Here is a 26860-nt window from a genome sequence, read left to right as displayed (position 1 = left end):
CGGTGCGAGGTGTGGATGGAGCCGGCAACCAAGGAAGTAATCGGATATACTAAGCAGTCCCCGGCATTATTATGCCATCCATTCTCTAAATCTACTTGGGTCAGGGCCATTCTGCGGTCTGTAAGTGGGGAAATCCTCACTTTGAATCTCTTCGGTGTAGCCTAGAGGGAGAAATACTAGCGGATCCCTTAAGGGGCGGGGCCGGACAAGGGGTGGGGCGGGGCTCCAGGACGCACCGGAAGGAAGTAGGACTTGCACATCAGCCAGGGACTATGCTGCTGCGGTCGCTGCGTAGTTGGGCTGCCCGGTCCCTGCGTAGCGTGGGCCCGGGGAGCTCCGGGAGCCCCGGGAGCCTCGATTCGGGCGCCGGGCCGCTGTGGGCACCTCGCCGCGCCTGGCCTCCGGGTAACTAGTGCTTTTGTGCCACCTCGTAGGGGCCACACTGAACCCCGCCCCCTCACCTGCTAGTCCCCAGGAAGGGTCTGGGGACTGTGGGACCCTAATGAACTGTCAGGATCGGCACTTAGTGGGGCTCAAACGCGGCTTCTCGGCCCATTTTTTTAATTTTTATTTTTTATTGTCAGATTCTTTAGGCTTGGGAGGTGGCTAGTTGGGGCACGAGCTGTATTTAATCAGCTCTTAGTGGATGCAGGTGTCTGCGGACCTAGGGGGCGGGTTCAGGCTTGCGACTTTCTCCTCTTGCTGGCAGTGCGGATCTTTCTCTTCGGAAATGGAAGCCAGGTGACATAGCTTTCATTGGCCTCGGGCTGCTGCTGCCAGGTGGGTTGGCAGTGTTGCCAGTCTTGGCCTAGACAGCCTGGGTCCCAACCCTTGGAATCTCTCAGAGTGTAGGTTATCCCTGGGTGCGCTGTGAAGATCCTAAGCACACAATCCAGGTGAAACGGAAAGTAGAATGTACCGAGCAAAGGAAACTAAGCAAGCACACATGGGCCTGGGCCCAGTACAGCGACACATACGGACCCAACTGTAGAGAGTCCCAAGAATGGCAAACATTTTTTGTAAGCCAGGGAACACGCATACGCAATGACTGTGTGGTCATTTATCAGGTCAGCACAGAGCAGAGTGAATAATTGAAACATCGATTTCCTTTCCTTTTTTAGATAAAGATAGAGAAAATGATAAGGAGAAAAAAGCAGTGGTAAGTTTCTCTTTGCATGCTTTCTCCAGCGTAATTTCGGTTTGGTTTTGTTTTTTTTTTTTTTTTTTTTTTTGAGGCGGAGAACAAAAACAATGGTGCGCACAGTGAAAAACCAAACCCAAGACGATATCCAGGGTCACAAATCTCTCTTCCTTCTTGTGGCCCGGTTCCTCTCCTTAGATTCCATCACCGTTAGCCATTTCTTGTGTGTACGGGCGGGAGTGGGGCCTCGAGCTGCATTCAGGTAGTAAGCACTCATGTTCAGGTGTTTGTGAACTGCCAAAGATGCTGACCGAGCCATCTAAACGGCTTAAATTGCATCTATTTGCTTCACTGCCGATTGCCCCGCCCAGATGTGGGGGGAAGTGTTCTTCTCACTTCCTTCTGCTGTCTAGTGGAGACCAGAGAATCCACGAGGGACCTCAGGGTGGCCTCAGTCAGGAGGTGCTTGACAGGCAGGCTCTGGGGGTTGGGGCTGTGAGGTCAAAGGAAGTGCAAGTTAGACAGGTTTAAATGTTGCAGCAGTATTTTGGTTACCACCAGCCCAAGGGTTCAGTTTCTTCCTTTGAGATCATCTCACCCCAGGCTGGCCTCAAACTTGTGATCCTTCGGCTTCGACCCCTCCTGAACACTGGGATTTCAGTTGTGTGTCACTCCCAAGTGGTCAGGGCCCGTTTCTGTAAGGGAGCTGAAAGCCTTGAGCTCAGATGGCTGGGGAGAAGGCAGCTGGAGCACCTTAGTGCCTCTGGAGGGTGGAAGGTGTGCCCTCCTGTACCCCTTGGTGGGGCAGTGGAGGTAGTCAGGAGGAAGGCGTGTCCCTGGGAAGCAGGAGTGACATCACAGGAAGAGGAGGCTTGGTTTTCAAGGCTGGAGAAATGGCTCAGCAGTTAAGAGCTCTTGTTGATGTTACAGAAGATTCAGGTTTTTGTTCCTAGCACTCACGTGACAGCCCACAAACTGTTTACTTCCAATTCCAAAGGATCTGACCCCGCCTCTGCTGCTCTTCATGGACACCAGGCATACACTGGAGCACAGACGTACAAGCAGGCAAACCATTTATCCATATAAAATACATCTAAAAAGTTAGAGGAGGAAGGTGGTGGTGGCGGCACAGGCCTTTGATCCCAACACTCGGGAGGCAGTTCTCTCAGTTGAAGGCCAGCCTGGTCTACAGAGGGATTTCCAGGACAGCCAGAGTTACACAAAGAAACCCTGTCTTAAACAACCAAAATAAATAAATAAAATGAATGAAGGAGAGAAAGAAAATATGGATAGCTAGTGACATAGAATTTGTATTTGTAATTGTTGAGCTAACCTTGCCAAGTGTTGGACCTGTTCTGGATATGGTCTGATGCACCCCTGGGTGTACAGTAGCAGTTTGTAGAAAGTGGTAGTGTGGAGCCTGGTCTCAGGCTCAGGGTAGCCATTTAAGTACATTTTTGTGTGGGAGGCGCTGGGCTGGAACCATGAGACTTGAAAACAAAGCCATTGGCATTGCGCACGGTAACCTGACAGACGGGACAGTAAAAAGGACATCAGTGAATCTAGAAAGCAGTGAGTGAGCTTGGGGCTTTGAGGAGGGGACTCAGGACTCTGTGCAGCCTTGGGAAGCCTTGATGCCCCCTGAGAGGTAGAGGAGAGGGGACTGTAGTTGTAAGAATGTAGAGAGAGCCGTAGGCTGGCTTTATAGTCTGTCCTTAGATAGTGGAGGCTTGGAAGTGTTCAGAGAAATTGGGCTAGATGCCAACGTCAGAGTCACCAAAGGACTTCACCATAAACTGTGTAATTTTTACTAATTTATTTATTTATTTTTTAAGTTTTCGAGACAGGGTCTCACTGTCTTACCACGTAGCCCTGTCTGAATTGGAAATCACAGATCCTCCTGCCTCCGCCTCCCTAGTGCTGGCATTAAAGGGTGTATCATGTAACCTTTGAGGAGTAGAAATTTATTTGTTTCGTGTTTCTGGGGGCTGGAAAGTTCAAGGTTGAAGGACTAATATCTGCTGGAGGCTGCATATGTGTTTCATCCCATGGAAGAGAAGAGAAGACAAGACCAGACCCACTCCACAGATCATGCCTTTTTTTATCAGGAACCCATCCACTGATAACTGCCCTACCTCCACAATACTACTCCCGAATTCGCCTCCACAAGTCACTCTTTGTGCATGACTGCTCTATTTGCAGGTACACCTGCATGCCAGAAGAGAGCATCAGATCCTATTACAGATGGTTGTGAGCCACCATGTGGTTGCTTGGAATTGAACTCAGGACCTCTAGAAGAGCAGCCAGTGCTCTTAACCACTGAGCTATCTCTCTAACCCCCACCAGTCACTCTTGATGGCGGAGTTCACACAATCTCTCTGCAAGGTCTAATCTCTCAACACTGTTGTACCGGGGACTAAGTTTCCAGCTTGTGAACTTTAGGGGATGCATTCAGATCGTAGCACTGCCACGCACTGTGGTCCGACTTGCCTTTCAGGGTGAGATGGTAGGGATCACAGCAGGAGAGCTGTGGGGTAAGCTGAGAGGTACAGAGGAGTAGCGAGGTCTCCCTCTAGGAGTAGGAGAAATGCTACTTGTTTGTCCTTGGTTTTCATTAAACATCCAAATTGATTGGCAGTTCTGTAGGGTTACGGTGATCATTACTATTGTATTGCTCCTCCCCTGACAGGGTCTCAACTGTGTCCTGGCTGGCCTTGAACTCACAGAGACCACCTATACAATGAGAATGTTTAACTTCCTTTTTTTGATATATTAAATGTTACTTAAAAAGAAAGGTGTAGAGTTGGGTATGGTGGTACAGGCCTGTAATACCAGCATTGAGGAGACTGAGGTGAGAGGTTGGAGAATTTGAAGTTATCCTGGGCAACAGCAAGACACTCACATACATCCCCCCCCCCAAATAAAAGACTTATTTACTTTATTTATATGAGTATACTGTAACTATCTTCAGACAGAAGAGGACATCGGATACAATTACAGATGGCAGATGGTTGTGAGCCATCATGTGGTTGCTGGGAATTGAACTCATGACCTCTGGAAGAGCAGCCAGTGCTCTTAACCACTGAGCTATCTCTCCAGCCCCCCTCTGTCTCTAAATAACTAAAAAGTAAAAATGAGAGTGGGTGGATTTCCGTCGTAACGCGTGCTTAGCAAGCATCAGGTAAGTTCCATTCCCAGCACCAGAGAAAGATGCTCACCCGTGCCAGTTACAGTGGCTGGAGAGTGGACTCTGCTTCTGGGGGAGAGTGGGCTGAGCCGCGGCACAGACACAGAACTTTGAGCCAAGCTGCCTGCATCCTACAGCAGCACAGCCTCCTATCTCTGTAATCTGTTACTTTCTTTGCTACCCTCACATTTACTGTGAACACTGTTGAGGCTGGGACCAGATTTTCCATATGATGTGCTGGGCTCATAGTAGGCCTTCAAGCAGTTGAAAGACTCAAACCTGCCTGGTTTACTGCCTTGTCAAATCACCACGTATTGGTGGTAACTTCTAGCGAGGGTGTGGAGCAACAGGCTACTTGCTATATGGTAGGGTAGGCACTTCTCTGTGTGACCCAGAGGATGTGCAAGAAGGTTCTGAAGGAGCAATCTGTCTTAGATTGAACTGTGCACCTGTCGTGATCTGCTGGAGCCAAAACCAAAATATCGATTGAGGGCTTCTCTGTACAAGTCAGCAAGTTGGATCCTAGACGGCATGCACGCGATTTTTAGTCTCAAAGCCATTGATAAAAGTCAGGTTAAGGAAATGGGACACTTTTATACTAACACAGAACAGTGTGAAGGGTGGATCTAGGGAAGGGCTCAGAACTTGACTGGGCAGACAAGTTGTGTGCAGTTTAGGTGACGTAGGTGGCAGGGAGAAGGGTGTGTTGTTTGGGCTGAGGATGTAGTCCAGGGGCAGATAGCTTGATTGGTATGTATGAGGCTCTGGGTTTGACCCCTAGCTTATTTAAAACAAGAACAAGCGGGACCGGGTCAGGTGTGGATGGATCACATGGGTTTGTCAGAGGGTGCGGCATGAGGGATGCTGATACTGTGTGGTGGGACCTTGGGGGATTCCCAAGGTAGGGTTTTAGCTTACCTCTCAAAGTCCTGGCCCGAACCAAGAACCTGGCTATTCACCTGAGCCTAGTTCTGTCGTGCTTTATCTCTATGCCTAATGTACATTTGTCTTCTGCCAGGTTTGTATTGAGGGCAATATTGCAAGTGGGAAGACGACATGCCTGGAGTTCTTCTCCAATACAACAGACGTCGAGGTAAGGCTCTTACAGTGGGTTTGTAGGAACCCGAAACACCTCAGTGGAGTAAGTTATACCGGGCACAGAGAGCCCTGTCCAGCAGAAGGCTGATGCGAGCTGCCAGTGAGCTGCACGTCTGATCCGGTGCCTTTAAAGCCTCGTGGAGTGAAGCAGGGGGAGCTGTAAGACAGCCCTGATGTCAATTAACATGTCAACATGAAGTCAGTGTTAAAGCAATGAATGGACTGTTCACATTCTGTGTTTGATACTCAATCCCTGGGCCTGGAGTTCAGTTAGTGTTTACAGCTTTCTCAGTTTGGACTCCCAGATAATGCCCAAGGCATGATTTCTCAACTCCGGATTTTGTTTGACTATACCGTGCTGCCAAGGCAGTATACATTCAGTCCAGTAGATTAGTAATGCACTTCAGCTCGGCCTGTTTTCAAGTGAGGACACAGCCCCCTTAAAGAAGAGGCGCATCTGTGGTCAAGCTTCAAGGTCATCGTGGTTGCATGTGGCTTGTGGCCCCTGTATGCAGTGGTACATGAGCTCCCACCATTCCTGTCTGAGAAGGGAACTTTCTGTGTGGGGGCTGCTGATGCAAACAGTATGGATCATCCTGGACAACTGCTTGCTTCTTGGGGAGCTGGGCTTTTGGAATGTGCCAGGCAGTGATAGTCTGTGTAGTTATGTGACCCCTGAGCTTCCAGGCCTAGGTCACCTTTCCTGGTAGACAGTACTTGACATGTGTTGTCACAACTTGTTGCTGGGAAAATTGAGTGTGTCTTGTGTGACTCCATTGGGCAAGGATACTTGGGAGTTCTGGCCCATCTCCCTCCAGGTACATCCCCTGTGCAGATTTGGTGCTGTGACCTCTCATGGCAGTTAATATTGGCTGTCAGTGTTGGATGATGTCTCATCGATCATCAGCGACCCAGCGACCGGCCTTGAGTGGTGACCCTCTGAACAGAACTTGAAAAGTGCTTATATCCTCACTGTAGACCTTGGGGCCAGTTAGCAACAGTAGCCGCAGCAGTAGCTAAAATGATCCAAGGCACCGTGTTAAGTGTTTATGGCATATCTAATTGATTCCATGCTTATCTGCTTAACAACCCTCTGAGGTAAGCACTGTTATCTCTGCTGAGGCGAGGAAGCAAAGGATAACTGGCTTATAGAATTTATATGGTGTGATAGTTAATTTTAGGTGGCAGCTTGCCAGAATTAACGACTGCAGCAGCCTCCCCCACTCAGCGTGGTTTCAGTTACCCGAGGTCAACCAGGATCTAAAGTATTAAGTAGAAACTTTGGGATGTATTTAAGTTCTGCATTGTTGTACGATGTACCCAAAGAGATCTCATCCCGCCCATGTAAGCCATCCTGCTGTCTAGCATAGGAAAGAAAAGCATGGCAAGTGTTAGGCTTGTTGTACCTGAAGCTTCAGGCATCCGCTGGGGATCTTGCAACCCCAGGAACAAGGAGGCAGCACTGTGCCTGGGGGCTGATGAAGTGTTACCTCTATACACGTTTAGAGGGTGCTTCTGGAGAAGACCGATATGTAAATTGGCAGCCTTACTAATATATAATATAACAGGTCATATAATTGGCCACAGTCCTGGATAGAACAAAAAGGAAAGAAAAGGATTTTCCCCCCCTCTTCCTGCTGTGGGACACCAAACTGCTGGCTTTCCAGCCTTAGGACTTAGGGACTTAGCCAGAGGCCCCAGGCTCCAGGGTTTCAGCCCCATACTTAACATTACGCCAGTGATCTCTCTGTTATCAGACTTTAGACCTAGACTGAGCTCTGCCGCTTGCATCCCTGGGACCCAAGCTGGAGACGACCTGTCATGACACAGAGGTCTTGGCCTCCATAATGGTAGAGCCAATCTTGCTCACGAATTTCATCTTGTATGTCAGTTTCTATGTTCATGCAATTGGATCTACCTCTGAGGAGAGTCCTCACCTATCAAGTAGTGTGTGTCGGGGCCAGTCCCAGCAAAGGCTGTGGAGCTTCAGGGATGCTGTCCATGTTTGTCTCCAAGCTGTGAAGAGCTTGGTTGACTTCACCGAGCCTATTCCCCTCTAGACTGAGCCAGTTTGCAGTCAGTCACAGGAAGGACTTCCCCACCTAGAAGGAGCTGTGGCCGTTCAAGGGTTCATCCCACCCTTGGTCTGTAGTGCTTGCCTGCCTGTATTCTAGATTTGGCATGCTGTCACACGTTTGCTCTCCTTCCAGGTGTTAATGGAGCCTGTGCTCAAGTGGAGAAATGTCCATGGCCATAACCCTCTGGTGAGTAGTTTGTCTCTTGCACAAATGCCAGCTTCCCTGTGAGTGCCTAGGAGTGCTGGTTCTGAGGCCTGTGCCCAGCACAGCCAGTCTGTCCCCATTGTTCTAGCTCATTCAGAGGAAAGGGGAATGGCGAGCCAGGGATTTCTGAGGCCTGGGTGGGTTTGCACGAAGCCCAGGAACCTCCCGTGAGGTGTCTCCAAGGTTCCAAGTGGCTTAGCTTTCCTTGGCACTTGTTCCAGGTCACCAGGTTTCTCGATGAGCCTCTGACTTGGGTTTGGGCTTTACATTACCGAGGAATGGATCCCTGTGGTTTACCCTGGAGCTACCCATGTTCCTTGCCAAGGTGGGGCTAGAGAGCCAGGGACTGTAATGTGCATGAGCCTTCTCCCTCCTACACTCTGAAAGCTTTGTGCTGCCTGCTTGAACAAAGACTGATAGAAAGCAGATGCTACCAGAGGGGATGAAGAAGGACTGTGGTCCTGGGCTCCCGTGCTATGGTATGGGGTGCTTAGTATTTCTCAGCTAAGAAAACTGGTCATGTAGGTTTAGCAGTGCCTCGCAGTACCTCGGCAATACCACGTGTAGAGTCCATTAGACTCAGGCCCACAGCAGACAGCACTGTGTCTGCTGGAACCCGGCTTTAGGACCCACTTGCTCACTCACTCAGGATTTATTACATACCTTTTATGTGGCCAACACTGCTTCGCACTCTAGGACACTGAGCAATTTAATAAAGCCTCTGGTCTCCTGGCCCTAACATCCACTGTGGAGATGAAGGAGACAGGTATTAGAATGTGGTGGCGAGTGACAGGAGCTGTGAGGAGAGCTACAGCAGGTGAAAGGATGCTAGTTAGATAAGACAGAAGCTCACAGTTTTAAAATAGGAATCGCACAGAGCTGTGACAGGAATCTCACTTGTGTGCATGTGGAAGAAGATGGATTGTCAGCCATCTTTTAGTATAACAGAGATAATCCATTGCCCTTCATACTTTCTAGAAGCCAGAGAGAACTCAAGGCTTGATATCAAGTAAGACAAGGGTAGTTTTAGATGTCTGAGACTAAAGGAGACACTTCACAGACCAGAAGTACAGTCTCAGAAGGTCGCATAACAAGTGTTATCCTTACCATCTCTTCATCATCATCGTCATCACCACCATCATCAGATATATTTCCACTCCTTTCTGCTGGTTGGAAACACAAGACTGCTGCTTGTGTGACAGTTACTGGCTCACCACGCTGGCTCCGTGATGCAGAAAGTCGCCTGTTTCCGCAGTCATCCAGCTTCTGACTTTGCTGAGATTTTCTTTGACCCATAACTAGGAAAGCCTTTAGTTCTCAGTGCTGAGCACCGAGTGCGGAAGTGCAGAAAGGAAGCTGGCGTCCTGTCACATGCCTGTGATCTCTCCACCCGTGAAAGCTGAGGCAGGAAAACCCCAAGTTCCTGACCATCCTGGTTGTTTAATAAGACTCGGTCTTCCCTCTTCTCTCCAGACAGAACCCCATCCTTATCCGTCCAACACACACCAGCACACACACACACACACACTCGTGCATATGCACACGTACACCCTAGAGAGAGAAGCAAAAGATTACTAGAATTACTAGAGAGTAGACTGCAGCAGGAAGTGCTTTTATCTGTAGGTGACAGAAGATTGAGGGCTGGCCTCTATTTTATCAGGGTAGGTAGGACAATGCATCTCTATGAAGGCGACATTTGTCAGAGACCTACATGTGAGGGAGGGGGCACTGCAGGCACCTGGAGGAAGAGTAAAAGAGGCAGGTGCCAGAGCCCTGAGGTGGGGGCCTGCTTGGCATGCTTGCAGAGCACTAAGGAAGTTTGTGTGCCTGGAAGCTGATTGGCCAGAGAAAGAAGGGTAAGAGACAAGTGGATGAAGGTGGGTTTCTAGGGCCTGTGGTTCAGATGGGGGTTTAGATTTGATTTGCACCCAATGCAAAGTCCCTAGACGGGAGATGTTAGCAAGCTCATTTTGGCTGCTGGATAGAGAACAGACCACAGGGAAACTCAAAGGCCAACTATGAGTGTCTAAGTGCCTTTTCCTCAGGCAGCACATCCTGGTCTGGCTGTTAGGGGGCTCTCTTATAGTTGTGTTCACATTTGTCTCTGTCCACCTACTCTGAGATTCCTACAGCTGTCCTGAGTACATCTCTGGCCTCAGCCCTGCCCCTGTGGGTTTCCTGAAATGGCTTTCACGGACTTCAAGACCTGGGCCCTGCCTGTACTTGCCACTTGGACACAAAGTGCTTTGCTTTCCTCCCTGCAGAGCCTCATGTACCATGATGCCAGCCGATGGGGCCTCACACTGCAGACGTACGTGCAGCTCACCATGCTGGACCAGCACACGCGCCCTCAGGTATGTCACAGGTCTCACTTTCAACCTTATAAACATCCTTCAGATTCAGGTGTTGTCAGATAGGGACATCATAGTAAATGTCCCTTTGGACCTTTATGCTGTCCAGTCTTCTGACTTCAGTAAGGTCTCCTGTCCTCACAGGTGGCTGTGCTGGTGCCATCCTGAGCTCACATCTGTAATCTGATGAAAAGTTGCTAAGGATAACACACACAATGCAACCTTCTGAGACTGTACTTATGGTCTGTGAAGTGTCTCCTTGAGTCTCAGGCATCTAAACTACTACCCTTGTCTTACTTGATATCAAGCCTTGAGTTCTCTCTGACTTCTAGAAAGTATGAAGGCCGGTGGTTTTTCTCTATTATACCAACGCATGCACACAAGTGAGATTCCTGTCATAGAGCTGAGTGATTCCAGCTTTTGACCATCCTTTAACACAGAATCCCTGGCTTGGGGCATCATTGTCACCTGGGGGCTTGTTAGAATTGTACATTTCTCATCTCCTCCCCAGATCTACTGAGTCAGGAAATCTGGGGCTAAGGTCTAGGAGCCTGCTTTATCCAGCTGTGCAGGACTCCTGGATATGTGTTCTGCGTGTCTACCTGTTTGAGAGCAGACCTTTGTGAGGTCTGGCTTTCAGATTCTCGAAAGAATCTGATTCACCTTGGGTCACAACCAGGTGTTGGGGCAGGACAGGACACACAGCGATACTTAGGTCCTTCCATTAGCAGGAGCAGGTTGTCTTAGGAGGTCAGGTGGCAAGGGTGACCATGGTTGCTACCTATGGGAAAAGCTTTATACACAGGTAGACCCTTTCCCTGTAGGAGACAGGATACCCCTATAGCCAGTTACGTTAGCACCATCATTAGGCTGAGCAGTTGGCTCCAAGTGTGGCTCCCTGCAGCTGTAGGTGTCATTCTTCTGTCGACATCAGTCTGTATCTTTACAAATTGACAGATGGGAATAGAATCTTTAGAAGAATATGAATTTGTCCTTTCCAATGGTTTCCTAAGTGACAGAGAGCAGAACACCTGCAGTTAGCACCTTCCCCTTGGTTTGCTCTGCTTTGCCTAAGTGGGCATTTTAAATTATATCCGATGATCTGTGAATATTATGGGATGTGGGCTGAAATCTGCTAAGGAGGCAAAGGCAGAGCTGGCTGGACTCAGCAGGAGAGAGATGGCTGAAGAGGGAGCCGGAAACAGATGGGAAAGAAAGATAGGAGCAGCACGTGCAGAAGGGACAGAAGGAAAACAGATGGGTGCGCAGAGCCAGGAGGCCGGGAGGTAAGCAGCGAGTGGGCTGTAGGCTTGAACGTGCTCTGGGTCACACTGTCTACTAGGTGTCGGATGGGCAGGTCCCTCCTGCTCTCCAAAAGGACGTAGTAGACGAAGGGAAAGATGATCCATGGAGGGTGTGAGCAACTTGCAGAAAGGTGATGTGCAGCCTCTTCTCTGTTGGTCAGAGTACTTTTCAGTTCCAGCAGGCAGTGCCTCCCTAACCCTAGTCTTTTGGGGCTCTGCTTCAGACACCCAGGTCCCTGGCTCAGGGCTCCACTCACCAGACTGTGTCAGCGGGGCAGCTTTGCCAACGTGTTCCATATCCTAGTGAGTCTCCCTTCTCCTGTGAGAGCAACTGTGGGGCTGCTGGCAGCCCTGGGCCCCCACATGGCTGCCTTTACTGTCCTCTGTCCTCTAAACTTCAGGATGGCTCAGGTCAGGGTGGAGGGAGACACACAGTGAGTCTCATGGCAGATTTGGCTTCTGTTGACTGTTGTCCTCCCTCACAGTCTCTGTCCAGCAGAGATGGAAGGGACCCGTAAGAGGACTGGGGCAAGTTCTTCAGGGCTTCCTGTACCTTCCTCCTCGCCTGAGAGTAAATCCCTTTTTCCATTCCTTTAGATGTCACCTGTACGGTTGATGGAAAGGTCAATTTACAGCGCAAGATACATTTTTGTAGAAAACCTGTATAGAAGGTACTGTAGCTTGTATAGCCCATCATTTATTAACTGATTTTGTGTATGTGTGTTTGTGTATATATATTAATATGTATATGTGTGTTTAGGTGTAGGTGGGTGTGAGCATGTAGGTGTGAGTGCATAGGTGTGGGTATGTAGGTGTGGGTGTGTAGGTGTAGGTATGTAGGTGTGGGTGTGTGGGTGTGTAGGTGTGAGTGCATAGGTGTGGGTGCGTAGATGTGGGTGTGTAGGTGTGAGTGCATAGGTGTGGATATGTAGGCATGTGGAGGCCAAAGGACAGCCTTGGGTGCTGGTTCTCAGGAAGTATCTATATTACTTTAATTATTTTTTCTTTAGGTTTGTTTAGTTTTATGGGTATGAGTGTGCTTACATATATGTATGTGTTCCAGGTGTGATCATGGAGGACAGAAGAAGCTATTAGATTACCTGGAACTGGAGTTACAGATGGTTGTGAGCCATGTGGGTGCTAGGACCTGAATCCAGGTCCTTTGAGATAGTAGCAAATCCCTGAGCCATCTCTCCAGCCCTCCACTGTGCTTTTTGAGACAGGGTTGCTCACTTCTTAGTTATCGCTTCTAGGCTAGGCTGACTGGCCAGCATACCTCAGGGATCTGCCTGTTTCTAATTTCCAGTGCTAAAATTGCAAGCAGATAGCCTCATGCCCGTGCTTTTACATGGGATCTGGCAGCTGAACTCGGCTCCCCATGGTAGCACAAATACTTTACCATCAGAGCTGTCTCCCTGGCCCTAAACTATTGCTGGTGGAGTTAGTTGCCTAGTTACCTGACAGATTCGGAGTACCAACAGTATTGATGAGCTTCGGTTGCTTTATAATGTTGTGTAACAACCACCAACCCACTAGTGACAGCCACCTTCCTTTATTGCCAGGTCAGTTTGGGAGGTCAGCCAAGTGGCTCCTTTTACCTTGGCTGGGCTTAGCAAAATGCCTGGGAGTGGGCTGGACTAGAATGGACTTGACCCAGGTGGTCCAGGCAACTCATTTCTCTTCCTCTCACCTGTCATCCCCTCTGGGACCAGAAGCAAGCATAGGCCCTGTCATCTCATGTGTGTGGCATAGGGCAAAAGTCCCAGTGGACACACAGCGGCATGCTTACATTTGTTGTTCCGCCCTTGCCCACATCCCATTGGTCCCATGCCTAGGGATGGCAGGCGAGAGGGCCAAGGGGGTCCATGGCACAATGCAAGCTTCTGGGAAGATGGAGATTTGGGATGCTTAGAGCAGTTAGTCTGCCCCGTGCTTATGCTGTGTATAGCTTCTGTCCTCAGTTATCTAGACAGTTGGAAGGCTTCAGGTGCCCACCCGGGCTTAGGGCTCCAGTGTGGGCAGGGCCTAATGTCTGCTCAGGTTATTGATAATTTGGGAGGGTCTTAGAGGAAACAGGTTGCAGACTGAGGTCTGAAGTTTCAGCCTTTTCTGAGCTGTTTCCATCTTCATAGCCATGTATCTTGTCCTCATGTCCTTGTCAGTGCCCGATTCTTACCACCTCTTCCTGCTCTGAGCCTGCAGTGCCACTGCCACTTCTTAGGCAGTCCTGACACTTGTACAGAATGTTCCTAGCTTCCCAGACCCCTCCCTCCCATCACAGCTGTCCTTATGGTTCTGTCTCAGCCCTTCATGTGTCTGTGTGTCTGTGTGTCTGTGTGTCTGTGTGTCTGTGCCTGGTGCCCATGGAGGTCAGAATAAGGCATTGGATCCTCTCAGACTAAATCTATGTACACAGCTAACTCCATTTCCTAGGTGGAAGCAGCAAACAGTTCAAGACAAAGGATAATTATCTACATCTTGCTAGTGGGGCAAGCAAGGTGTGCGGAATAGTGAGAGGCTCCGATTTCTCTTATTCAGGTCATCCCTCAGGCACCACTGAAGCCCCTCCTCTCTCCACACTGGCTTTACTCATGCCCTCTATTACCATACTGAGCAAGTCCCCTTGTACTGAGGCCGCCCAGGGCTCTCTGTGTTTATCAGGCACCTTCTGGTTGAGGACTGTGATGTAAACGAGGTCCACCAGAGGGCAGCCACTGCGTAACTACAGGGGTTCCTGCATCCCTATGCTTTAGCCCTTTTCCTGCCGGGGAGGCCTGGCCTTCTGTCCTGGGAACAAGACTGAGCTCTGAGAGTTGTCCTTGGGATTGAGGGTTTATGGTGCAGGGTTTCCTCTGTGTTGTACTCAGCCTGTGGGTTCCATTTCACACGTGGGACCTGAGGTTTTGCTGGTTGGGTTTTTACACTTCTATGGTAAAGAGTCCCAGGTTTTTGTCCAGGTCTAGAGTGGAGCAGCTGTCAGCCAAAGGCTTTCTGTTTTGACAGTGAAAAGGGTTTTGATCAGAGCTTCAGAGGACCAATAGGAGGAGAAGGGAGTTTGGGGTTCTTATACGGTCACTCTCCTCGTAACTCCAGCATGCCCAGTGCACCGGTGTCTCACAGGGGGTGCTATAGAGAAAGGAAATTGTCTAGAGCTTTCTACCTCCTGTTCCCATCTCATCGAGAATTAGTCACCTTAGGTAGAAGGTGCTGAAAAAACAAAGAGGCTGATAGATCCAGGACTGTGCAAACTGCAGTTTATTAGGGACTTGGGGGCAGAAGCGTGCCTTGGGTGACAGCAAGATGGAGGATGGAGCCCAGCGCCCTAAAGCAGGGAGAGAAACGTATTTGTTCAGGCTGGCGATTGGATAGGTACCTGGCTTTTCTTAAAAACAAAAAACTGTCAGGGTTGCTGGGTGTGGTGGTGCACGTCTTTAATCCCAGCACTCTGGAGGCAGACGCAGGCGGATCTCTGAGTTTGAAGTCATCCTGGTCTACGGAGTGAGTTCCAGGACAGCCAGGGCCACACAGAAAAACCCTGTTTTGAAAAACCACCACTAAATAAACCGTCAATGTGTTCTGTGTCAGTTAAGCAGTTTGGGCATCAGTGACCAGCATACATCACCCTTGATAGCTATCTGAATATCTATTTGCTCCTTAGGGCTTGAAATACACGCCAGGTTCTCATGGTGGATAAAATAGAGTTACGACAAACATGTATACGAGCCGTCAACTTGTTTCCAGCCTGAAAGCTGGTTCTGTAATGCAGAATTAGCTTTAGTGGTATCCTTAGCCTGTATTTGGACTAAAATGTCTTGGTTCTTACCTGTGGAAGCTCAGCTGGGCACTGGTATGCTTCCCCACTTCCTGTGCTGCCCATGGCTTGCTAATGTGCAGTGGTGGAAAGCCCTTTCATAGACGGGTCTAGTCATGGCTGACCTGGCAGTGCCAGGTTCATCTTTTCCCCAGGGATCCCTAGACCCTTTGCTGAGGATCTGGAGGTGGGGGCCTGGCTCTGCAATCTGTAATTGAAAGGTTGGGTTTCTGGAGAAGCCCACAGATATGAATTGGTGTTCTACATTTCCTCAAAGCAAAATTTCTCCGTGTTCTTGCCTTTGGGATCTTGAACAAGTAACTGCGAAGGAGAGACATACCTCTTCTGGTGAGGTAGGAAGGCAGAGTGAGCTCAGTTACATCACTAGCAGTCCGAGAGCTTTGTGTGGATTACTGAAGAGGAAGGTCAGCTTTCATGCTGTCCTCAGAAACAGGAACTGAGCTGTGTGCACTGGGCTGCAATGCAGAGCTAAAGGTGGCACAGAAGCGTTATGGCCAAAGAAGCCACGCAGGCAGTTGTGTAGTAAGCTCTGTGGCTGAGGGATTGAGCAAATGTTTTACAAGACTGCTTGGTCTTCCTTTCCTAAGGTCAGGGTAGAGGAATGGAGTGGGTGCAGCTGGGAACATGGCGTTGACTCACCTGGCACATGGGAACAATGGGCAGGTCCTCCCTACCTCCCTGCCCAGCCCCAGAACCAGGAGGCCAGGCCACAGAAACACGGGGGATCCAGGTTAGCCCCTCAGGGAGGACAACAAATGCAGTGGAGAGCAGGTGGGACTGAGGGCAAGGCTCTGCTGGAACACAGGGCTAGAAGAGGAAACAGTGTATTTAAGTATCAGGTTTCTGTCTTAATTTGTTTGAAATAGTGTGTTATTGTGTAGCCTAGGCTAATCTGGAACTAAGAATTTTTATGTAGCCCAGGTTGGTGTCAATCATGAGATCATCCTGCCTCAGCCTCCTAAGTGCTAGGATTACAAGCAGGTGCCACTTCAACCAGCCTTTGATTTGGTTTTTTGAGCATCAGGTACTTTCAACTGAACTAAATAGAAACATGGTACAAAGTATGGTGAACAGTGGGACTGTCCATGGCTCAGCTAAGGAGTTGAATTGGACTCTCTGTGTTTTGGTCAGGGTTACTATTGCTTAATGAACACCATGACCCATAGCAGCTTGGGGAAGAAAGTATTTCACTCACAGTTCCATGGATCAGCTCAGCATCAAAAGCAGTTAGAACAGGCAGAAACTTAAGCAGGACAGGAACCTGGAGGCAGGAGCTGATGCAGAGGCCGTGGAGGGGTGCTGCTTACTGGCTTGCTCCCAGTGGCTTGCTCAGCCTGCTCGCTTATAGAACCCAGCGTGTATGTGTGCTCATTATACACAAGTGTGGAGCCCAGATAAGGACACAGTCCCTGCTCTATCACATTTATACCTTCTTCTCTGAGACAGAGTCCTTGACTGAACCAAAGCTTGCTTTCGGTTAGACTTGCTGGTCTAGGAGCTCTATCTGTCCCAGCACCACAGGGCTGGGTTTAGAGGCTCAGGGCCATGCCTGGCTTTTTTTTTTCCCTATGGGGACTTGAACTCAGGCACTAATGCTTGCAGAGTAGGCACTCTTATTTACTGAGCCTTCTTCCCAGCATTGCTTTTTTAGTCTTAATATTTAAACTGTGTAATAGTGCCGCCTCACTCTTGTTCTGAGCACTGATACTTTGCTCAAGTTTAAAAAGTAAAGAGCCAAGGAGGAAGAGTCTACAGTCTGCAGCTCAGAGAGAAGCCCTGCAAGCATTTCTGTGTATCTTTTCAAATGAGGACATATGTTTTTTGTGTGGTTGAGGCATATGCATACAATTTAGCCTCCTGTATCCATTGAGCAGCATCAAGTTCAGAGTCTTTCCCCTGTCTGCGTATGACTTTCCTACATCATCCTTCAGCTACTGTGTGCTTTTGCTGCAGAGATAGATCAAGACTTCATTTCTCACAATGCTGAACAGTGGTGCATGGCGAGCATCCATGAGCATTTTCACAGAGAATGAGTTCTAGAAGTGAAAATGATTGGCTGATCCACTCCCAACTTGAATGATGTCTCCACGTGTAGAGGGCAGACTAAGATGCTTTGTCTCCTTGGAGTTCATTCCAGAGTAGGCTCCATCAGTCACTGCTGGGGCCAGCTCCCATCTCCCAGTGGTGGAAGGTCAGACAGACAGATGCTCAGGGTCCTGGCAGTACCATGTGGGCATCATCTGTGGACCACACTATGCAACATGCTCTTGGTGCTGCCCTTCCAAACAAAAGCCACCCCTTAGTCCTTTGGGGGAATGACACAGCACATGGGTGAATAAAAATCTTTGACCTCTGATTGCAGTGGGAAGATGCCCGAGGTTGACTACGCGATTCTGTCTGAGTGGTTTGACTGGATCGTCAGGAACATTGATGTCTCTGTTGATCTGATAGGTAAGACAGTCTCTCTCTGTCCCCTACCTGGAGGCTTCCCTGGGCACAGCTGGGGTATACTTGGGAGGTTCTACCTTGGATCGACAGAAGGCAGGGACACCTATCACCTGTGATGCCTCCTCTATCACAGCTCACCAAGGCAGGCAGCATTTAGGGGGTTCTTCTGTCCATGAAGGAACTCTGGCCTTGGTTCCTTAAACTTCCTTCTTCTGGGTCAACTACTTCTGGTGGCCCCCATTTGTTCTGTTTTGATGGCTTTTCAGTATTGTGTGGGAGGGACAGAAATTGAGTAGTGGCTAAAGCCAATGGCTTGCCAGACCCTGTCTAAGAATGGAATTCCTTTAAGCTTCATGATGATACTGTAGGGCTGAGGACAAGAAAGGGGACTGGGGCCTGAGGGTCGGGAATCCTGTTGGTCCCACAGACTGAGCAGGCTTGGTGAGGCTCCTGCACGCTCCACCCCAGGCCTGTGTTGCCCTTGTCTGCTCCCACACCAGGAGCACAGCACTCAGTCGCTTGTGGTTTTACTTCTCAGTTTATCTGCGAACCACTCCCGAAATCTGCTACCAGAGATTAAAGATGAGGTGCCGGGAAGAGGAGAAAGTCATTCCGATGGTAAGAGACCAGAGCCACCTCCACCTCATCCTGCCAGCCCTCTCCTTTCCTCCACCATGACACTATCACGCTTATCTGGAGCAAAACCCAGGAAGTACGACTGAGGCAGCTCAGGCTTCCTCTATGGCTTTGGAGCCCTTGTGGGTCCCAGGGCCACTTTACTTCCTATGTTTCCTGACTCAGGCCTCTGCACCTCCATGTACACACACACACACACACACACACACACACACACACACACACACACACACACGTACAGGCACACCCCCCCCCCCCACACACCCACTGTGTATATACTCATTTGTTCTGTACAGTAGCTTGTCTTCACACACGCACATGCATGCACTCACACCCCATGGACTTAGACAAATGTGCCTTTGCATAGTAGCTTCTCTTCAGCTGTGATGTCACTTTCCTGGCCTTCCTTACATTGCCCCTAGGCCTCCTATGGTGATAGCCCTCAGAACAGCATATTGGCAGAGTTTGTTCCCATTTATCTTTACACCATAAACACTTTTAGATTTTGGTTTTATTTCTTCTGTCTTCAACATGTGTCCTGGGGCCTAGCACCTAGCAGTTGCTTAGTTAATACTGGACTGAGTGTGAGTACTTTATGTGCACAGTTGTCCTTGAAGGATAGATAGGGGCAGGCTCTTTTGGGACATCATGGTGCTCTGAACCTAGGATGAGACCTAAAAGCCAGGTGTGGTGGCACACACCTTTAATCCCAGTACTCTGGAGGCAGAGGCAGGCAGATTTCTGAGTTCGAGGCCAGCCTGGTCTACAAAGTGAGTTCCAGGGCTATACAGAGAAACCCTATCTCGAAAAACCAAAAAAAAAAAAAAAAAAAAAAAAAGATGAGACCTGAAAGACCAGTCTGATCCCTTAAGCTCAGCCAGGTTTTGTTTTGGACTAACAAGAGACATCCCAGCCATGAAGGCCTAGGCCTTGCTCTGGGCACTTCGTTTGAAATCTCAAAGACAGGAGTGATAGAGGATGGAGCATTGTGGGCTGTGCTGTAATGAGGCTTGGCATTTAGAAATGCCATGTCTGGAGTTCTTCCAATCCATTATCCAAGGGGTTGCCAAGGTCTTTAGGACAAGCTTGGCTCTAGTACCAGGGGGAGTCCAGGCTGTTCATGTCACTTCCTAATAGTCCTTGAGAATTCTGCCCCGCCCTGTCCCTGTGAGACCCTTGGTGGGTGGGATTCCCCCCTCCCCTCTCCCTACAGCCCTTGTGTTTCCATGGCAGGAATACCTCCATGCTATTCACCGCCTCTACGAGGAGTGGCTGGTCAACGGGAGCCTCTTCCCAGCTGCAGCCCCTGTTCTGGTAAGTCACTGTCCCTCCCAGAGAATGTCACCTGGACAGAGACTCAGAGGGACTCGGACTTGAGGAGGCTAGTTATTTTAGTAACATGTCGTACTCATCATCACCACAAAGAAGTCCTCAGTTACTCTGGACCTGGGTTTGCATTTGGACCTTTGGGGATGATGGTGTCCATTCTTCAGTGGGTGACACGGAGCCCATCGTCACCCATCGTCATAGTTAGGTGACTGGGCATCTTCTGAAGGCATCTCAGTGGTTGTCCTCAGTTGTCACACAGTGGCACCTCAGGAGCTGCTGAGGTGTAAAAGTGCCACGCTCCTGCTGCCTCCAAGCTGCAGGCCAATGTAGCAGTGCTGGTGTGTCCTACCTATCCATATGTCCTACTGTGTGTCCTGTGCCCCAGTGTGCTCCTCCTGAATTTCCTCAGGCAGGCAGGTGTACTTGAGGCCGTCTCACATCCAGCCGGTGATCATGGGCTTTTGTTTATGCCCTTGGGCTGTAGGCCACAGAGACATCCTGGTGCTAAGAGACAGGTGATAAGGGACATGTCACTGTGGGAACTTTCAGAGTTTATTGTTTCCTTCACTGTGAAAAGCAAACCTGAGAGGGCTGGGAAAGTGGCAGAGTGGCAGAGAACTTGTCTAGACATTGGAGTCCCCGGGTTTAGCCCCCAGCAGAGCCCCAACTCCTGTCTCAGTGAAAAGAAAAGGCATTGTTGGTGGGATGTGGAAATCTGGTTGAGAGTGTCAGTTGCCCTGGAGCCAGAGTGTGTGGTTCTGACCCTCTTGGCCTCTCAGCCTCTTGCCTCCCCAGTGGGGATGGAGATGGCCAGTGCAGCCTGTGACCTGTTTGTTTTATTTCCAGGTGATTGAGGCTGACCACAACTTGGAGAAAATGTTAGAACTCTTTGAACAAAACCGGGCCCGGATATTAACTCCAGAGAACTGGAAGCATGGACCCTAGGACTGAGTGATCTACAAGACAGCGCCAGGAACAGCCCAGCCAGGGCCAGGTTAGCTGCTAGGAGCATTTGGAAGAATCTACTCTTAGGAGGGTCTGTTATCTAATCAGATCTATTTTCTCAATGGTCTTTTCACTGCAGTACAAATGGCTTTTGTCTGTCAGATGCTTGCAGCATACATCCCTCCTGGTGCCCCTCCTGGTGGCTTCCTAACGATGAAGCCCTGTGTTAAAATCACTGACTGTATCCCTGGGGTTGTTCTGGATCCTCTGCATCAGGTCACCTCATGGGTGAGGGAGCAGTCTTCCACCCCAGGCAAGGATTTGAAGCCCAGAGAGGTGTGGGGACTCGTCAAGCCAGAGCATTGTGGAGGGAGCTGGGACCATTCAGATACCTGGTTTGGGCTGCCTCCTCCTAAGCTGTTCCCCACCGCCCTGCTGCTCTGAGCACCAGCCCCCGCCTCTGTGAGAAGAGTGGACAGTTTGTGAATTCCATCATCTTTCAGTACCGGGCCAGTTCAAGGAGACCAGACATCACTAGGTGTTGGCACACCTCTCTTATTTGGCATGAGCCCAGGGTGTCCTGGTATGAGGGTACTGTGACCTCTATCCATTCCTTTGTCACCTGGACCTCGGTGTCCACTGGGGACTCCTGGATCGGCCTCTGCTTGGTGCCAGAGTCCTTGAGGATGAGTCCTCCCCAGACTCTACCAGTTCCCTGTCGTTTTGTGTCAGAAAAAAGGGGGTTATGGGACCTGGACACTTTACCCTTTGCTGAGCGAGGCCAAGGGCAGCCAGCTGAGCTTCCAAGACCCCATCACTCTCTCCTGTCCTTGTGTGAGGAGCAGTGTCCCCTTGCTCCAGGGAGAGTGACAGTGGCCTTAACTCCTTTGAAGTGTTTTTCCATCTGAGCAGATGTCATGGACCACGAGCATGAAGAAGTCATCTCTATTGGATCAGAAAATACCTTAGCTTTGCTGAGCCGTAACTGTGCACTGAAGGTGCAGCTGTTACTTGAATCAGTCATGACCAAGAGAGGCCGGCCATTCCTCAGGACCGTGAGACTGGAAAGTCATGGTTTGCCAACAAAGACAATTTAAGCCTTGCTGCTCTTGACATTCTAGAATGGATGGAGTGCATCTGGAAAAGACTGGACACAGATGATACAGGGGAATGATGACCGTATACCCTGGAGAAGCACAGCACAGGCTGGGGAGGGGGCTGCAGGGGAGCCCTGCTCCCCTGTTTAGCTGCCTGGGAGCTAGAAAGAGGGCCAAGAGTCCAGCTCTTGGTCCTTTCTGTTTGGACCAATTCTTGGCCCTTTTGGTAGTATGAAGAGTAGCATCCAGGGAGATTGTCCATCAGCACCTGCAGTCCAGCAATGGATAAACCTGAGAAAGGCAGGAACTTTGAACCAGCAGTACTCATGGGGGCATCTTTAGAATTTGCAAACGAACAGTCTAGTACTTGCCCTTTGCTCTACCAGAACACTTGTTTTGGGGAGAAATGTGCTGTTTCTCTTTCTCTCTAGTAGCCAATAAAATTCTACAGCTAAACCATGATGTAAATTCATTTTCATTCATTCATTCATTCATTCATTCATTCATTCATCCATATTCTCTCTCTCTCCCTCCCTCCTTCTCTCCCCCTCTCTCTTTCTCTCCCTCTTCCCTCCCTCTCCTTTTCACTCTCCCTCTCTTCTTTGAGTCAGGTTATATTTTATAGACTGGCCTGGCCTTGAACTCTCAGAAGTATTTTTGCCTCAAACTTTTGAGTTACAGGCATGTGACACTATGTCTGGCTTGTGTGTTCACTTTTGAGTTGACTTTATTTTATTTTTTATTGTTATGTGTTTGTGTGTTTTGCCTGTATATAAAAGTATGCCTGGTGACCATAGAGGCCAGAAGAGGGCATTGGATCTTTTGGGACTGGAGTTGCAGTTGTGGCTTGCCATGGGCATGCTAGGACTTGAACCTAGGGTCCCTAGAAGAACACCCAGCGTGCTTAACTCCTGAGCCATCTCTAGCCCCATGTGTTCATTTTTCAAACACCACATTTTATAGTATAGTGCGCATGGCTCAAAAAAGAGCCTGCTGTCCTTGCACTTCAACACTGCAGACAGGAGATCATCTCCAGTAATGGCTAAGGTTTGCAGAACCTTCCAGCTCAAAAGATCACACTCAAAACAGCCAGAAGCATCTTTCCCAAGGACTGCTATCAGGCAGACCTGGTAGGGGCAGGGGTCATGGAGCAAGTACCAGCACTAACATCTCATGGCCAGAAAAGGGCAGGTAACACATGGTGGGCCACAAGGCCTAGTTCTTAGACACAGGGCATCACTGCCTTCAGCTGTCTCCGAGTGGCTGGTGGAGCGTGGCAGGGACTGGCATCCCTGAAGAGCTAGAGTGTTGTCACTTGATCCTAACCAAGACCACTTATTCCTTTCATCTGGGTCAGATTTCACAAACTGCATTTTGGAGGGTCCCTTCTCAGTGTTTGGAAAACGACCTGTGGCTAAATAAATGTGGTAAACACTCTGCCAAGCAAGGTGCCCTTGCTTCTGGCCTCCACGATTCCTCAGGCTAAGTAGTAGGCTACTGAGGTGTGGTATTCCTGGAGGGAGAGAGAGGTACTTCCCGACCTCGTGGACTCGCTTCCTAAACGAAAACATTCTTTTTATTTTGAATCATGTATATGCCCATGTATCTGTGGCGCCCCATATATGTACATATATACACACATATGTACCTGTGCACAGTGTGCACGGAGTCCAGGAGAGGGCCCTGAATGCCCTGGAGCTGTAGTTTCATGTTGTGAGATGCTGGACGACGGTTCCGGGGATCAGATATGGGCTCACTGTGTATTTTCCATAGCTCCTTTGCCAGGTAATGTGAGGCCGGCAATCTAGGGATAGTTCAGTAACTTGGGGCTCTTCTGGTAGGCTAGGTACATCTCCCTCTTCTAATAATAACGGGCAACCTAGCTCCTTTATATGTACATACTGTGCACACACCCCTCCGTAACCAGGTTACCTAGCAATATGGGCTCACTACCTCTGTCAGGTTGCGCACACACACCTTGAAACAATGGGGTGAGTTTCTCTTCCTCTAACAACAATCAGATGGTTTCTATTCAAATATATTCCTAGTGTGTCTGTGTATAAAGAATAGAAAGGCTGGTGTGGCCTCAGCTGGTTTTGGGTGTACATGCAGGATAGGCAAAAACACTTGTAGGCAGAATCTTCTATTTTTACCATCTTATATGCCTATGCCTAGCAGGGTGTGTGTATGATGAATGTCAGATGCATTATGAGAATCGGTATGCCCAGCAGAAAGATGGTTAGATGTCCAAAGCTATCAATCAAAACAGAACCACCTCTTAGTAACAAATGATTCTCTTGGGAACCGTAATCGGAGCCTTGGGCATCCTCACCCACTCGTCTTGACAGTGTGTCCCTCTCCAGTCTGTTCCATCACTTTGCTCTGATTAGAGGTACTTGCTATGGCAAGGGAGCACATTCAGAGACCTTTTAGATCTGTAGGGTCAGGCTGGAATGCTGACAAGGCGCACACTTTCAACCCCTCTGCCTGTAATACACACATAAAATGCCTTTAGTACACACCTTCAATCCCAAACAATGCAGCTAAGGTTAGGTTGTAGAAGGAAGCAGCCATATTTGAAAGTGATGTCTAATTGAGTGGTAGAGTGACAAATGAGAGAAAGATTTGACAGAATAGGATATGCCCAACTCTCATGAGGAGAGGGAAGGAGAAGGGGGAGGCGGGGGACAGGTCTACCAGGACAATATTACTGAGACAGATTGCGGGTGAAGACAGAACGAGCCGGAGAACGAGAAGGAACCAGAAGATTAGAAACAGACTGCCAAAGTTCCGAGGTCAAGCCGAGCAATTCAGTCAGAAGCTGAGAGAAGCCAGTTTGAATCAGTCAGCTTGGAGAGAAGTTTTGAGCAACTGAGTTGAACCAGCCAGCCGGAGCTCAGAAAGAACTAGAAAGAGTGAGCTTATTCAGCAGTAAGCCTCGAAGATGCCAATTATATCTGGTAAGTTACATTTACACAAATTGGTGTGAGCTCGTCTTCTTTTTTCTTTTTTTTTTTTTTAGCCATTAAGTTAATTTATTGAAACAGTTGACTTAGGCATCTACAGTGGTGACTTCAGCCTCCACTCCTGGCTCCATATTAATGGAAGCAGTCCGCTCGACAATCTCAGAAGGACAGTGTAGATCACTGAGTAGCTTGTGGATCCTCCTTTGGAAATGATCACGTTTGGAACCTTCACCACAAGGGGTTTTTCTGGTAGTGATGATTCTCCATGTCTTGGTACACATGCGCACCAGCCTTCTCACATTCAGAGCCTTTTCTTTTGCCCCTTTGATCAAATCCACACAAACCTCCTCCAGCGACTTCACACTGAGGGTGGTTAGTGTGACTCCAGTATGGTGACTTGCCATCTCAGGCTCCACGGGTCTCTTTAATCTTTAAATACCATGGCTGAGGCATGGCTTCCTGACCGACTTGTTCTTCAGCAGGAGGGAACAGCGGTGAGTGGGGACGGAGCAGACTGTACAGCGCTCCACAGCCCGCACCACCACGTCTCAGAAAGCTGAGCCCTTATTTTCAATTCTTTGGGTAAAAGGCCAAGAACCTAGAAATACTTGCTGCAACCCTGACAGTTCTGACCACCAGTAAGAAAGGCAGCAGGTTCACAGGTTCTGAGATTACGATACAAGCATCTTTGCATGGGAGGGGAGTCCTGTGGTCCACCATCCCAAGTCTAGCTGATACTCAAAGTCATACCTGTCCAATATTGTGAAACTTGGTCGTTGAGAACAGGGGTGGGGGGCTTCTAGATGGGGAGATGCAGGACTTTAGGTCCTTGGCGATTCGGGCTGGTTTTGTGTGTCAACTTGACAGAAGCTAGAGTCATCAGAGAGGAAGGAGCCTCAGATAAGGAAATGCCTCCATGAGATCCAACTGTAAGGCAGTTTCTCAATTAGTGATCAATGAAGGAGGGCCCATTGTGGGTGGTGCCATCCTTGGCCTGGTAATCCTGGGCTCTATGAGAAAGCAAGCTGAGCAAGCCAGGGGAAACAAGCCAGTAAGCAGCACACCTCCATGGCCTCTGCATCAGCTCCTGCCTCCAGGATCCTGCCCTGTGTCCTGACTTCCTTGAGCTGTGAAGAGCGAGGTGGAAGAGCAAGCGAAATAAACCCTCTGCTGTCTACGTTGCTTTCTGGCCATGGTGCTTCAGCACAGCAATGGAAACCCTGACTAAGACACTTGACCACGAAGTGTGTCCGTGGGAGCCAGAGTCTCCACTCTCCCTGATTTTTGGAGGCAGAGGCTCATGCCACTCAGGCTGGCTCAAACCCAGTATGGAGCTGAGCCTGGTTTTGCTCTGATTCTCTGGCCTCCATCTCCTGAGTGCTAACACGCACTTGGGCATCTTAAAGACACTAATCACCGTGTTTGTCTTCCTATCTCTTTCTTTAATCCCTTGGCTGTGGGCAGATTAGTTCCTTGAAGAGAAGGCGGGAGTGGCCTCCTTTTCCACTCTCCCAGACCTCGAAAACTGGCAGACTCAGTTTCCCCCTTCTCATGGGATTCTTCTGTTTGCTTTGGATTTCTTAGTAAGTGAACCATTTCCCCAGATCTAGACACCTTAGTCCCCAGCACCCATTGGGCCTAAGAGCCACCCACTTCTAGTTCTCAAAGGGAAGCCATGATTGGGAAGGAGAGTGAAAACGCTGCGTATGGTTGCTGAAGTCCCCTCTCCGGCCTCACATGTTTGAACCTGTCCTGCTTCTCCACGGCAGCTTCCTGGCCTGATGCCTGCCTCTACATTTGGCCGGCTGAAGCCTGGTTATACTCTCTGGGCCCTCAAGAGAGTGATGCGCTCAGAGAGAACCTGCTCTCACTGATGCCCAAGCACTTAGCTGCAGGGAAGCAACGGGGATTAGTGCGGAGGTTGGACAACGGCTATTCAAGAACTTCTTTTGTCTCAGCAGGCCGGAGGACCTTCACTTTCAATAGCCCTAAGGTCCCTTGTATAACCTATGAACTTGGGCTCATAAAGGAGAGAGATCCAGTTAAGGATGCGGCCTGGGCACAGGGTCCCAGGCCTGAGACTCAGCACTTAACTGTCATCAAGCTCATGTGTAACACCAGGGAAAGGGCTGTTTTCTGTCAGAATAGAACCGTATGTTGTTACATGTTCTCTCCCTTGCTCTGCCGCCAACCACAGCCACTTAGAGGCTCCAGCAGAGTCCTGTCCAGTCCAGTCAGAGTCCT

The 26860-nt window shown here is 49.4% G+C and overlaps 1 protein-coding gene and 1 pseudogene across 9 annotated transcripts; one reads left to right on the top strand and one right to left on the bottom strand.

Moving 5' to 3' along the window:
• Positions 1-213: 213 nt before the first annotated feature.
• Tk2 (thymidine kinase 2, mitochondrial) lies at positions 214-22115 on the top strand. Of its 9 annotated transcripts, XM_006531233.4 has the most exons (11): positions 232-405; positions 1122-1159; positions 5347-5421; positions 7637-7690; positions 9973-10062; positions 11961-12034; positions 17558-17646; positions 18182-18261; positions 19513-19593; positions 20455-20602; positions 20693-22112. In XM_006531233.4, exons 1-10 carry the CDS (start codon positions 273-275, stop codon positions 20551-20553), a joined length of 813 nt encoding a protein of 270 aa, XP_006531296.1. In that variant the 5' UTR covers positions 232-272; the 3' UTR covers positions 20554-20602; positions 20693-22112. The 9 variants fall into 9 exon arrangements, 7 of the variants coding, with proteins under 7 accessions (XP_030099561.1, XP_006531296.1, NP_066356.3 ...); XR_003947322.1 differs by lacking the exon at positions 11961-12034; NM_021028.3 differs by having other exon boundaries at positions 248-405; positions 20455-22115.
• Positions 22116-24625: 2510 nt separating this feature from the next.
• Gm45750 lies at positions 24626-25047 on the bottom strand (annotated as a pseudogene).
• Between the last annotated feature and the right edge of the window lie 1813 nt (positions 25048-26860).

This window comes from Mus musculus, chromosome 8 (assembly GCF_000001635.26).
Source record: "Mus musculus strain C57BL/6J chromosome 8, GRCm38.p6 C57BL/6J".
NCBI lineage: Eukaryota > Metazoa > Chordata > Mammalia > Rodentia > Muridae > Mus > Mus musculus.
This window is presented reverse-complemented; position numbering and strand designations above follow the sequence as displayed.

Excerpts from the sequence above, each read along its gene's own strand:
- Tk2 (NM_021028.3), top strand. The coding sequence starts at position 273 with ATGCTGCTGCGGTCGCTGCGTAGTTGGGCTGCCCGGTCCCTGCGTAGC. Across the intron at positions 1,160-5,346 it reads ATAAGGAGAAAAAAGCAGTG|GTTTGTATTGAGGGCAATAT; the intron begins GTAAGTTTCTCT and ends GTCTTCTGCCAG. Across the intron at positions 19,594-20,454 it reads CAGCTGCAGCCCCTGTTCTG|GTGATTGAGGCTGACCACAA; the intron begins GTAAGTCACTGT and ends TTTTATTTCCAG.